The following is a 14,838-nucleotide window of genomic DNA, read 5'->3' as shown; positions in this document are numbered from 1 at the left end:
GATTGACAGCTCGGCCAAATCCACCCTTTGACTTGGAATTGACAGGTCAGCTAGAAAGAAGCATTGAACTCTCATGGATACCTGGAGATGAAAACAACAGTCCCATTACAAGTATGTTTGTTTATATCTACTACACTAAACATTGAAAGTGTTGTTCTAACTGTTCTCAAATTCCAAATATTTCTGGAATAAATTTTGTGTACGACATGGGAAAATGGTAAATTAATTCTCTCCAGCTGCCATTTATTTACATAACATACCCTTAATAACTACTGTACAGCCAAGCAGAAAGATGTATGTACTGCCCAGAAGAGCTGGGCATTTGTATTCAAAAACATGTGCTAGATAAAATAGAAGTTATATATGCTGATATGAGATCTGTCTGACAAGGTCCAATTTTATGAATATGTAGAGAGCTGACTTGTTCATTGCTTGTATGCTTCGGAAGTAGAGAGATGCTAACATTGTGTTAACTCTTTTGTAATTCTATGAATTTGAAATAACATCAGTACCACCATTTTCAGTGATTATCCATCACTACTGGTGGAGTTTATTCTTAATGAAAATGTAAGGAAGATAGTTTTTCTATCTAGTTTTTACTATCTAGTTTTTTGGGTTTTTTTCTAGTCCAGACAGTTAAATGAATAAACCATATCTGTAAAACTAAGCCATTAAATATGTATAAAATCTTTTGGCAGCAAATTGATCTTAAATGCTGTTATTCTTCCCAGTAAAGCATAATGAAAGACTTGCTTATATTGAGCAGAGAGGATAGAGGGGGAATTTAGGAGCAAGGAACAAAGATATTAATGTTTGTTTTCCAAAAAATTAATGGGATCAGAAAGAATTTTTGTCATTACTTTTCCCCCATGAGCAATTTCTTTCAATTATTTCATTATTTATGCAGTGTGTTTTTGGATAACTGCCACAAGTTGCCAAGACCAGTGTACATATTATGTTTGGAATTAATTAGTTAACTGACTTACTGGGAGTTGTTCTCCAGGTTTTGATGCTAGTCTGTACCAACACTGAAAACAAACCATAAGGATCAGGTGTCTGGAAAGGAAAAAACAGAATTTCACAAGTTTCTGAACACATCAAAGATTTTGACTGCATTTTAATGAAACACTAAGTGATTTTTCTCAAATTTTACAGTCTCAGGCATCTCTAATGTATATCAACTAGTAGTATACCTTAAAAATGTAATATATAGATCAATGTAAATAGTTGAATAGTGGTTAATTCATATACATTTACTTTTATTAGTATTTTCATTTTCTTCCATTCCAGAAGATACAAGTTGTCTTTCTGTAGGAATGAGATCACACTGTTCCAAAAAAGTTTATACTAGTTAATGTAGTAAGTGTTGTCTCTTGTAGATTTTTCTAGAATGAGATTGCATGCAGTCTCATGTTGTAAACTGAACTCCTTTGACTAAATAATGTTAGGTTTAATTATAATACAATTTATATTGCTGCATGGTCTTCTTAGAGGCTGCAAAATAAGGCATTTTTTCCTAATTAAGTCTATTTCTTTGGCTGCTGCTATCACTTCAAAGGGCAGATGAACACTCAGAGATTGCCCTTCATTAAGAGTGATCTGTTTGCACAGTATGACTGACTTGCTAGAATCTCTCTGAAAGTTCACATGGGTTTTTTTTCCTTGAAGTTGCCTATAAATAATTCTACTAGAGTTTCAGGCAGAAGGCTAGTGACCAGGGTAGCAAAAAGCAGTACTGAAAACCATTTTGGCTTATAATATTTTCACCTTTTCAGCAAAGCTCTTATTTCAAAGACCTGTATTGCTGAGCACAGAACAGGAGCAGCAACTCAGACAGTAATTTGGGGTCAATTTTCCTCTTTCTCTTACTACTTAGGTCAGAATGAAATCTGCCAGCCTTAAATCAGAAGGCTATGAATAGTACCACTTACCTCTTTTACATCTTGCTCCTCAAATTGTTGTGCATTTTTCTATATGGTGCTGTAAAGTATTCTTCTAAAAGAAATCTCTAGATGCCACTCAAAATTTTTTTAGTAGTGTGAAGAGGATGACTCTTGAGTCATATTATGTCTCCACCTATACATAAAATAGAAGAATATTCTTGTTGCACAACACACAAATATTTGATGCTCAATGTTCCATGGAATGTACTCAGTCTGACAATTCTTCTCCCATTTATTTATTGTGTCCTAAATATTCCTCCTAAGTATTTCAGAATTCATATGTTATATCTTACAGCAAGGTTTTTTGGCTGTTCCACATCTGTAAAAAAATGTCCTTTTGTCTTTCATAATGAATATTTTCTTTTTGGAATTGTACAAATCTATTTATCCCTGAGGTTATAATACTTTGTAGGGTCTTAACAGTAATCATCATAATGTTCACACAGAGAACTCTTGAGAAATTTAGTTTCTTGACATACATTCCCTGATTTAATTTGGCAATAATGAAAAGTGCTCTCACAAACCTTCCTCAAGTACAGGTTCTTGACTTTAAATAGATTTTCATTATGCTAGTTTCATTGGGGAAAATGGAATATTCAAGGAGTTTTAAATTTATACAGGTATTGCATGCTTGATACAACTAAGAATAATGTATTTGGCAGTCAACTTCCACTTCCTTGCTGTGATAGTTCAAGGGTTCCCATTAAATTAAAATCCAGTACTGGAGAGAGAACTCTTGTAATAATATGTTACCTGAGAGATGGCTGAATTAGTGACAGTAGCAAAGGATAAAAGTAAGGTTCTTTACTATACTTCACCTATATTTCTACTTTTGATATCCACATTATAAATTTGTGTTATGGTTTATGTATCTACATGTCAAGTTCCATGATTTTTGAAAGCACTGGTTGGAGCAATCCCTTCTGACTAGCTCATTCAGAAATGCCTATCCTTATCTAGGAAGCTGTTTCAAGTTTTGACATAAAGTTGGATTCAATTCCTGCTTGCAGACTTTGTAATTGAGTATGAAGATGCACTGCATGAACCAGGAGTGTGGCATTACCAGACTGAAGTCCCTGGCACTCAGACAACAGTGCAGCTGAAGTTGTCTCCGTATGTCAACTACTCGTTCCGTGTGATAGCTGTCAATAAGATTGGCAGAAGCCAGCCAAGTGAACCATCTGAGCAGTACCTGACAAAATCTGCAAGTAAATAATTACTCCCACTTACCAGTGATTGATTCCTGCCATGAATAGCATTGGATTTGCTTGGAATCCCACAGCAGCCATTCTTGTTCACATGTTAATATTTTGTTTTTAGGCCCTGATGAAAATCCTGCTAATGTACAGGGGATAGGCTCAGAACCTGATAATTTGGTAATAACATGGGAGGTAAGATAGGTCTTTTTTTCAAGGTTTCATTAATTTTCAGGTTTGTGAGTAGCTTTTTTTTTTTTTTTTTTTTTTTTGAGAAATAAATGATGAGAAAAGCCAAATGCTTGCTTTAAATATTCTTAAAAACGAGCTAAATTAAGACATTTCCCCATCTTAATTTTCATGAAAAAACAGAATTATTATTTCTTTATAATATGAAAATAAGTTAAGGAGGGCAGGACATAGTTTCTTGGGTGATTTCTCAAGATAAGGCAATAATTAGGTAATGCAGAATGTTTTGCTACCAGTTTAGGAAAATTTCAAAATATAAATGGGGGTTTATTTAAAGTAGAGTTTAATTTTTTTAGTGAATGCTACTTCTACTGTCATCTTTTATGAAAAACTAATTGTTGTACATTTTTGTGCCCTTACCATCATGACAGGAGCTTGAGCAGAGCCATGTGTAACCAATTTGCCCTCCCAGGCAAGAAATATTGCCTAGGGTACACTCTTTATAAGGAGTTGGTGCAAGTCTGGTTTTCTCTCTTCCACTTCTTAAGAAGTATTTGGAAACAACATATATATATATATATATATATATATATATATACCGAAATCTCAATAAGTTGTTTGTGTAAGAATTAGCCACCAACATCATTCAATGTGCTCTTTACCAAAAAGGGAAAAACAACTAAAGTGACCTCCTGTAAAAGCTAAATTGCATAACTTTCAGCAGTGCTTCTCTGTTGCAGAATACAGTGGTAAATTTTCAGTGAGATTCTATAAAACAATCAATTTATTTCCTTCTAAGTTAAGATTTTTCAGATTCTTCAGAATACTTAAAAGTATTTCTTTTCATTCCAGCCTTTAAAGGGTTTTCAGTCTAATGGACCAGGGCTTCAGTACAAAGTCAGCTGGCGCCAGAAGGATGTTGATGATGAATGGACATCTGTTATAGTTGCAAATGTATCTAAATATATTGTGTCTGGTACACCAACTTTTGTTCCATATGAAGTAAAAGTGCAAGCTTTAAATGACTTGGGGTATGCACCAGAGCCATCAGAGGTGATTGGACATTCAGGGGAAGACTGTAAGTTTTATAGTTTGATTCAGTTATCCTAATTAAAAGGAACTAAATGTGTAACCTAAATACATATTTAGAATACTGAAATACTGATAAGGGGGATAGTAGTTATTTTTTAAAGTCAAAGGAAACAATTCAGAGATAGTAAGACTTCATAATACTCAAGTATCAATCCTGAAAACACAGGAACATTTTAACCTATTCCATGAGTACAGTGCAAAGACTCATTCTAAAAAACAATGTTTGTGTCCTTTCTAATTCTAACTACATACTCATTGCATCCTTTCCACACAGTGCCAATGGTTGCTCCAGGCAATGTACAGGTTCACGTTATTAACAGCACATTAGCAAAGGTGCATTGGGACCCAGTTCCACTAAAAACTGTCCGAGGACACCTTCAAGGGTACAAAGTAAGTACAGTCAAAAGTATTTTCTTCCTTGTTTATTAAAATAGATTAGTCTTCTTATATGAGATTGTATCCAGATTGAAGTAACTGACATGCAAGAGGACTTGTGCTTTTCAGTGAGCTCCCAAGTTGTGCTGATAAGAGCAGCAGCTTGGATGCAATTCATACAGAATTAAGCAATGTTCCAGTCTTGTAGCATTAGCTTCCTGTGATGTTGTCCTTGAAGAAAAATGGTGTGTTTGCAGTCAAGCTTGCACATGTTAAGCAGATTAAAAAATGGTGGCAGTTTTACAGATCTTTTTTCAGAGTAATTTGGAGGATGAGAAGAACTAGTTTTTGTAGGAGACTCTTCTAGGTCTAATGTTAAGGTTAATGCTCATTTTCTGCTTCAATATGATTAATTACGTCTTTAGTTCAGAGTAACTGGACACTTGCTATAATATGCTGGGTCCTATGTCTTTTTAGAGGCCAGGAAAGGGCTCAATGTAAAAGTTCAACTTAAGGACATATGAAATGGCAGATTTGGAGTGCCCATATAGTTGAAGGAAGGCTATTGTAAGGCAGTGTGCTGCCTTTGGTCATAACTGAAAAGGCTGTGCTGGAGAACACAGACTGCAACTGATAGACAAGGGGAGACAGAAGGACTTCAGGATTTGAAACTGGTGTCCCTGAGGAATAGGAAAAAGTTGCATCAGTGAGGATATACTGACATCCTATGTAACAATAGAAGAAAATCACAGTAATTCCTTCTTTGCTCCTCTGCAAGGCTCTGTTCTGGTTAGGAAAAATGTGACAATGATATATCCTTGAATAAGCTGCAGACACAGCAAGAATATATTAAATAATTTTTGCAAATAAGCTAAATCAAGGATAGGCTAAAAACTAGACTAGGCATGAGAAATCGTAAGACCTAGTGGATAGCTATTGTTATAAAGCTTTCTCTCAATACAAACTGGATATTTGGATACTTTATGGATGAAGTATCTTCATCACTGATGTAGCTTGCAAAACACATACTGCGCTCTTAGTGAGCACAGAAGCAAAATCCTACTAGCACAATCAGGATTTCCTAATTAATAAAATTATTTCTCTCAGTAGCCCAATATACAGTTGCATTGGGGCCAGATTTCTTAGTAAAGAGGGAATTAAGAGAGTCTAAAGAGTCACATCTTGAAGGCAAATGTCTGAATGAAGCAGAAAGATGTAACTAAGCAGCAGTCTACAGCACATAATTCATATTTTACTCTTTTATTAATCTAGCTATTACTCAATATACTGTGGTACTATGATGCTTTTCAGACATAGGAAGAAATTATGAAAAATGTGATGCACTTTTATTTATTATATCTTAGGAGTTTCACTACCAATAGTACCAACACTTCAAGTTTTGTTAGCTTGTAAATAATTTTCTAGAGTAGTTGATAGGATGAGAGCTATAGGATGACAGCTGGTGATATTGAAAAACATTAATTCGAGCTGTGTAAAACACAGTGGCATTTAAAAGTGATTGAAGTGAAAGGGTATGTTGAAAGCTGGTGTAAGTGTTAACATTGCTTTATAGCTATCTAGCTGGGCTTTGCAAGTCTTAACAGCCCCTTTTTTAAAATTCCAATGTGAAATCCTGGCTTCCTTAATTAAAGAGGTGTTCTGCAGTTGGCCTGAATAGGAACAGATTTTTTTTTCATTTAGTTTTCTTAATCATCTATAGCTTGTGATCATATGTGCATGAAAAAAATGCTGTGAAAAATAAAAAATTTATGTATTTGAAGGTGACAATCCTAGGAGTAAAACAAATCTTTTGGAGGGGCAACTATTTATGTCTTTCAAGTTATGATGGTAGAGGGACTGTGTAGTAGAGAAAGTGCAGGAGAGTACCTCTGAGGCTTATATGTAATTAGAAACTCAGTCAGCTCAATGGACATCAGAATCAGCTTTCTCATCTGATCAAATTGTCACATAGTTGGAGGAACTCTTCCCATCCCTGTGTGGAGGTCATTCCAGTGCTGTTACTTCAGAGTCATTTCAAAACTTGTGTGTTTTTCCAGCCCAGTCAAATGTTTTGATTTTTCCCCATGTAAAGGTAATCTGACAACAAGGAATAGCATGGTCAGGAATATGATCTAACAAGGAGGCAAAGTCCAAATCTGCTTTGGAAGGCCTGTAGACATCTGACTGAAAGAATGGATAACTTTTGCTTCTCAGAAAGATTGGGTAACAGGAAGAAAGATTGCAGACCAATGCAATTCCCAACCTGATCTTGTATCAAACTGATTTTGAGCATTAGCAGAACAGGCAAGTGGTAACCTGCAACCACCTGTGTAGACTATTTCTGGACAAGGTCTGTTTCTGAAACAGGAAAGCTCTATGCTGTGTCTAACCTGAGTTTATTAAAATTGAAGTTATTTCTACTTATAATTCATGGAAAAACTCATGGAAAAACTCATGGAAAAACTAGAGTTTAGAAAATCAGAACAGCTAATCACTCACTGTAGATTTTTTTTTTTTTTAATCTTTAGATTTACTACTGGAAAGTGCAGAGTCTATCCAGAAGGAGTAGACGACATGTCGAAAAAAAGATCTTGACTTTCAGGGGAAACAAGACTTTTGGAATGTTACCAGGACTGGAGCCCTATAGTTCTTACAAGCTGAATGTTAGAGTTGTTAATGGTAAAGGAGAAGGACCAGCAAGCCCAGATAAAGTATTTAAGACCCCTGAAGGAGGTATGAAATGAAAAACCTACGTATTAAACTTTAATGGGGTTTATTTGGACTTCATAAAATAATAATCTGTCTCAATACAGTGATATTCTTAAGAATTAATAATTCATGACCTGTTTTAAGCTAATCTACTTTGTATTTACTCTATGTTCTTTTTAAAAGTTCCTAGCTCACCCTCCTTTCTGAAGATTACTAACCCAACATTGGACTCTCTGACTCTGGAGTGGGGTTCACCCACCCATCCAAATGGTGTTTTGACATCATATACACTGAAGTTTCAGCCAAGTAAGTTAAATATGAGTATATTTTGGGGGTTGGTCTTCTATCTTTCCAGTCCTTTCCAACCCAAACCATTCTTTGATTCTGTGATACAAGTCTAATTCAGGCAATGTATCTGCCAAATAATAATCCATTTATGAAGAAAAAATTATGCTGAATTTATAATATACAAAATATATGATTGAATTGTAAATGTCAAGTTTGAAAAAGACTGTATGTATGAATGTATTTTGATAATATATATGACTGTACTTGGGACACTTTCCTTGCTGTAGTACAAGGTTAACATTTTTATTACTTTCATTACTTCAAACCCCAATTCACAGAAAAATAGAGGTGAGGTCCTACAAATAAGTGGCATCCAAGTTAGATGCAAGGCACTACTATGTACAGACTCTATATTCTAACTGCAGAGAGAATGTCATTAGAAATAAACCAAAGTATGTCCAATTATATTGTCTGTTTTTCCAATTTTCATTATATTAGAATCTTATAAAGAAAAATTTATAAATGTGCCATTTACTCATCTTAGGGCTATTAAATCACTGCTTTTGGATCCCAGCTGCTTACTTAGCCCAGAAATTTCTCAGCAGTGACACTGGAAGGGAAAGAGTTTTATATGCATGGAACAGATAAAAAGTTTACTTTCTTCCACTTACCAAACTCCGCTGTTCTTTAGCATTAAACACAAGTAGCTTCAATGTTTTCTTTTCCTAAGCAAACCGAACTTAAAATTTCATATTTTTTCCATGGTCAGGGCATTCAGTTCTGCATAAATTCAGATGATTTGAATTGAACTCATTTGCCTTGGATTCAGAGATTTATGAAAATGAAACTTGATTTTAAAAAACTTGCTGGTGCTTCCTATCTCCCAGTTGGATTTTGGCACTTTTACACAGAGGTGACTTTCTTTTGAAAGTGTAGATGCAGAAAAAAAAAAAAAAAACCCTAAACAAAAAAAAAAAAAAAAAAAAAAAAAAAAAAGACTTTTTAAACACAATGACCATGTATGCAAGTTTCCTAATTTTTTGTTTTTCTTTGTTTTTTTTTTTTTGTGACAACAGTCAACAACACACATGAATTGGGTCCCTTGGTAGAGATAAGAATTCCTGCCAACGAGAGCAGCTTGATATTAAAAAATTTAAATTACAGCACCCGGTACAAGTTTTACTTTAATGCACAAACTTCAGTTGGATCAGGAAGTCAGATAACTGAGGAAGCAGTAACAATTATGGATGAAGGTAAGATGGGTATGTATAAGGAAAGTCCATTGAGTTTAAAAACCACTACAGATTGCATTGAACAACTGTATCTTTTAAGATCTTTTCTTAAAGAAAGTACGTGTAAAGGTTTTCTGCTGTAGTGGGAACTCCCAAAGAGGTATAAAGCCTCTTCTTTTAATATCAAGTCACAAGTTCTAAGACAGAAATAGGCCTTTCTGGGCTTCAAGTTTCATGTAACTTTACATTTTTAGTGGTCTTTGTCTATTCACCTGTTCTGCATCATTGTCCAGCTTTGGTCACAGAGAAAAATACTGGAATGATGAAGGTTTGTGATTGGAGGAAGTTGTTTCTTTTTTATTTCTTGTAGTATACAACAGCTTCTGTGAAATCTAAATCACTTTCACAGAACTGGCAAAAACCTATAAAACTGTTTTTTTGTACCATGTTTTCACATATGTTTATGCTCAGTAAAATGATGCTGTGTTGCAATTGCCATAGATGAGTTGCTATTCAATGCAATTTTTCTGACAGGATGTTAAGTTTGCATGTGAACTGCATTTATTTTAAATCTTGCACCCTAACAAGCACGAACAATAAAATTTTGTATGTACAAAATGCATGTACATTAATTTTGTCTTGTAGTAATCTGTCAGGGTTCTGTCTGCAGTCTGTAGTAGTCTGTCAGCATAAGTGAATTGTTTCTAATTTATTTTAATTAATACATTTTATCTAGTCTGCATGCTTTTTGTAGTGAAATTATATATGTATGTTTCCTTTGGTGTTGTATCTAATTATATAGTGTTCCTATTCTTGTTTTCCTCCATTAAAGCTGGTATTCTCCATCCTGCTGTAGGTGCAGGCAAAGGTAAAATGAAACTGCATGATTTATTAATGTGTGGATTTTGCAGTGTTGCAAATGGGGAAATTGCAGTGGTAAGGATAGAAAATCTTGGACTACACATTTTTGTACAAAGTATGATCAGTGTTGGAAGCAAAAAGTTGTGGGGGTTTTTTGTTTGGGTTTTTTTAAGGAATCCAGAATGATTATTAATACCTTTCATCTGTATATTTTGTCACAGAGTTTCAGGGGAATTCATTAGCTTTGCTTCAGCAAAGTCTAATTATTTCTGAACATTTAGCAGATGTATGTCACTGTCATAAATATTCAGGATCCAGGTGCACTAGCACTGATTAGCTGGAGTAAAATAACCAGCACTTTTTGCAAAGGAGATTCATTTACCGCTCATGCCGTGTGCATTTTTTGTTTCAAAAACTATCTGCAGTCTTGTTCTCACTGAGGATTACTGCTACCCACTTGAACACATTTACTTCATTTGCAAGCCAACTGTGTGTAGGAGACAGATGACTGACAATACCCTCTGTCTACTTCTCAGTTTGAGTATCAGATTGAATATACAGGCAAATGTATATTTGGTTTAGGTTCTCAGACCTTTTGAGTGTGTACTTGAGTATAGTTCAGTAAGTAGAACCTAGTACCATCTTTACTTGTGACTTTGTTAATATTTAGTTCTTTATGATGCAGTTTTGCACACAGTTTTAATGGATTTTGATACCTTCATTGTCAGAAGGTTGTCCTGAGGCAGGTCAAACTCAGGATTGTCTCTATACAGAGATGTCACAGAGGGTCATTTACACTAATGAACACCCGTGCTTCAGATTCTCAGACCATAAACATCACAAGTCAAAATCTATATATGAAGTACCCACAATTTTTTATAAACTTGAAAGAGACAGCATAAATTGTTTTACATATAATTTCTTTTCTCTTGATTATCAGGTGTTGTGGATGATAGCCGCCATAAGAAAGAAATTAATTCACTCAGTCATATAAATCAGACAATATATACAATATACGTATGCCTGCATTTGGGCATATATAGTATACATTTCTATATGTATATATAAGTGTATTCTGGTATCAGATGTATTCTTATCATTCTGGTGTGAAGTTGTGGAATTATTTCATTTACTCTATTACTGTTTTAGTCTAGCTGTAGCTGAGAAGTCAGCACAGATTGGAACAATCAAACTCGCTTTAGTTCTGGACATGCACAACAGAAATGTAAATTAAGTTCTCATTATTTATAGCTGACTCTAAAAACTCATGCAAGGAAAAATGGATTCTCTGTGTGAAACTGATGTTTAATTATAGCTGTATGTGGCTATCAGAAAGCATCTCTTATTTATAAGATCAGCTGGAGCAGCTCACGTTTCAGAGCTGTCATCTCAGATTCTCTGAAAACTAAGCAGATGTCTTTGTTTGGTTCCATGTTGTTTATGGTTTCAAAGTATTCACATATTCCTGTAGCATATAGCTCTCACAATTGTAAAGAAGACTTTGGACCTGCAAACAGCACAGAGCTAAATCCATGACATCTGTTAGGACATCTGAGTTGCTGCAGGTCTGAGATGAATGTTCTCAGTGGTTACTACATTACCATGTTAACTGCTTTGCTACTGATCAGGGACTGCAGCTAAGGAAAAGGAGGATCATGTTATCAAGATCAAGCACCAAATTAGTTAGTCTCATGAGTGGGTGGATTTGGAAGATAGAAGTGCTCAACCCACTCAAAAAGTATCTGTACCCAGCAGTGAACTTTCCTTTCTCTATGAAGTGCAGGAGGGCCTATATGTCTATACAGCTCTTATTAATTTAGACCCAAAGCCAGAAATTTAGATATTCTCAACTTTTTTTGGTTTTTTGTTTATCAAAAACATATCAGGTTTTTAATTTTGAAGGGCAGAACTACCAATAAAATATAATTGTACATTTTTTTTCAATTTGAACACACTGATACTGGAATTTAAGCAGACAGTAGGTCACAGATTCAGCCAGCCTAAACTGCTGAACTGAAATTTCTGCATTTGATGTTTTCTACTGGATAGCTGCCTTGAAGACCTGCAGCTTGGCCAGTCACATACATTAGATGTGGTCCTGGAGGAATTCAAATAATTTAAACCTTAGTGAGCTGTGCCACTTGGGACATATTTTACTTCTCAGTGTAAAACTATAAATAAAAGTGCAGAGGGATATATTGCTGTGGTAAATCTAAGGATCTAGATAGATTCAATATTTTTACTGTTGCAAGCCTACATGAGTAAATCATGAGATGTTATTTACTAGATGAAAAAGCTATTCTATTGTAGTTGATATTTGACTTGCACTGTCATTTTTCCTTTCTAATACTGTGATGTTATCAACTACTTAACATTGATCAAATTAATGGTACTACAAAGAAAAAAATGAATAGTTTTCCTTAGCAACCTATATTCTAAATGTGTCTGAAAACTTCATATGTAAAACAGAATTTATTATACCTGATGTTAGATATTAAGTATGCCCTGGTATTGGCATTTATATATTGGCATCTAGCTACAGGCATGAGGTAACAGAGGTGGGAGAAAAATGAGGGAATAACCGAATTACATATAAAATAATTATAGTAGCAGCTGGAAAGTGACTCAGGTGATCACAAAAGTCAAGTCTTTTCTGTCCTTTTCCATTAGAAGTTTTAAATAACTGCCCTGTAGAGGAAGAAAGAGAATTCCAATTTGATCAGTGGTAGAAAGATGCTGGCTAAAATAAAGAGTCATAGAGGTGCATGTTTGTTGTAAGCTGAAGTACAGGGAGTCATGGCATGGCATGTCAGCCTCATTTCACAAGCCTCCTCATTTCACTTTTTAGTTTTGGTTTTGTTTTTTTTTGAATTTAGTTGACATATTTGAAATCAAGATCTTGTAATCTGCATGCATGCAGACACTGTTAACTGATAGTCTTGAAATGCAATTAAAATAAGTTTGTGAGATCACAGTAACCTTTAATTGTAGCTAGTGCCTGCTGTCATTGCTACTCAGTGTGGTCTGTGTTCTTCATGTGAACTTCACATCTCAAGTACTAGTGACAAATAGTACTCTCTTTTGTTACAAGGGACAAAAAGAAGTAGTCTGTCCTCTGGGTTTGAAACTATTATTTTGGGGTTTTTGGCTGAATCCCAGTATGTAACTAATCACTGTGGGCTAGAAATCAGTCTCAACTGAGTTTGTATCTCTGATCTCTTTGTAGAAGATCATCTCAGTTTTCTTTGTTCTGTACAAAATGCAGTTCTTTAAATAATTTTCTCTGCCCACCATCTGTTTTCCCTCCCTCTTGAATCATTTCACATAATGTCTCCATGTCTTTTGCTAACTATTTCAATCTGCTTTAACAGTCAAGTTAAGTGTAGTATTTTTGTATTGCTCCTTCAGCCACTCTCCCCCTGTGGACTTCTCCATTGTGTATTTCTGTGATTCTTTCAGTACAGCCTGCTATGCAGAGCCACTGCTTTGTTCTCTTTTAGGTTCACTGGAAACACTGCTGATGCTTTGCATGCTAGACTAGAGAAAATTATTATTATCACTATTCAAAAGTTCCTGCAAATACCTTTTGCTTTGTAGATATCATGCCAAATGCTCATCAGTGACATAATTTTTTGTGTTTCTTTTTTAGCTTCTGTATTTCTTACACTACAGAAATGCTCTTGCAATCGGCCTAAATAATCCCAGAAGTGACTCCTGCCCATTTCTCACTGCCATAAATGGAATTCACTCCTACTGTTATACTAAAGCTTAAATTTCATACTATGGATGTTAAAAAGGCAAAGGAAAATAAACCAGTTTTCTGTGTCTGACAGGCTCTGACAGAATCTATTACCTTTGTCCTTCATTTTTCTTGTGCAGGTGCACGTTTTTTCCTTTAAATTAACTTTTCTCTTTATATGTGCATTTTAACTTAATTTTCTATGATATATTGTTTTGTGGGGTTTTCTTTCTCATTTGGCACAAGTCTTCAAATTTGTGCTTGGCACTCACCCAACATTTTTTCCAAAATATCAGGTGAATTCCATGAAAATTCCTAAAGTTTAGTCACTTTGGGGATTATGTAATTTATTGTTCATCTGGACTAAATGTTGAGAAAGAGTACCTATTTCATTGTTAATATACTTTCCAATCTCATGTCTTGTCTTATTAAATTCTATTGGTTCTGCAGCCCATCTATAACTGTTATTTGTAGAAACTGCATTCCTGAAAGACTGAAAAATTAAATAAAACTCTACCAAAAAACTCCAGTAAAAAAAACCACTGGAATTAATTTGAAAGGAAAGTAAAAATTTACTTTGAGCCTAGACCTCTTTCTCAACAATTGGCAAATGCTTTATATGATACTATAGGAATTAAACAATACTCAGAAGTGCCAGCTAAATTTTGCATTGTATTGAGACAGGAATGAAAAATCTTAATTTGCCAGAGGTAGGTAAATTGAATAGGTCTCTATAAAACTTGTAACTTATTAGCAGTCTATTCCCATGGTTTTTAGAGTGATGCTTTTGACAGCACTGCTGCTCAGTGGGGGACATGGTTCCAGATGAGAGAGCACAGTCTGTGCTCTCCAGGACAAAGTTTTCTGCCCACCCCTCTTCTCCCCCTTTTCCCCAACTGGTGCTTGTACACACTGTGAGCTTCTGCCAGCTGACAATTAAACCTTTTCCACTTGTGAACAGTGCTGAGAAACATATTGAAGAACTGAGAGGTTAATTATAATTAGAGGTGTGGTGATAGAGAAGACAGAGTATGGGTAGATTCACTACAAGCTTTAAAGGTTGTAACCAGTTCACCTCCAGGCTTTCACCACCTCAGGATCCATCAGCCATCTTTTATATTCTTCTGTGTGTAATCATGTTGCAAATATGACACATTTAACAGACTTAAGTAAAACTTGGCAGGCCTGATGACAAATGAGATCAAGCAATAGTG

The 14,838-nt window shown here is 35.0% G+C and overlaps 1 protein-coding gene across 15 annotated transcripts in view; it reads left to right on the top strand.

The window, feature by feature from the left end:
- NRCAM (neuronal cell adhesion molecule) overlaps positions 1 to 14,838 on the top strand; it is a 139,989-nt gene that overhangs the window by 103,212 nt on the left and 21,939 nt on the right. For 14 of the 15 annotated variants that reach the window (XM_079303356.1, XM_079303351.1, XM_079303364.1 and 11 more), the window contains 8 exons: positions 10 to 111; positions 2,954 to 3,151; positions 3,264 to 3,334; positions 4,181 to 4,406; positions 4,695 to 4,810; positions 7,324 to 7,528; positions 7,688 to 7,810; positions 8,869 to 9,045. In XM_079303356.1, the coding sequence (XP_079159482.1) occupies positions 10 to 111; positions 2,954 to 3,151; positions 3,264 to 3,334; positions 4,181 to 4,406; positions 4,695 to 4,810; positions 7,324 to 7,528; positions 7,688 to 7,810; positions 8,869 to 9,045 (1,218 nt within the window). Of the gene's footprint in view, positions 1 to 9; positions 112 to 2,953; positions 3,152 to 3,263; positions 3,335 to 4,180; positions 4,407 to 4,694; positions 4,811 to 7,323; positions 7,529 to 7,687; positions 7,811 to 8,868; positions 9,055 to 9,856; positions 9,893 to 14,838 lie in introns of all 15 variants that reach the window. The other variant, XM_079303355.1, reaches the window with a different exon arrangement.

Source organism: Erithacus rubecula (assembly GCF_903797595.1).
Source record: "Erithacus rubecula genome assembly, chromosome: 4".
Classification (NCBI taxonomy): domain Eukaryota; kingdom Metazoa; phylum Chordata; class Aves; order Passeriformes; family Muscicapidae; genus Erithacus; species Erithacus rubecula.
This window is presented reverse-complemented; position numbering and strand designations above follow the sequence as displayed.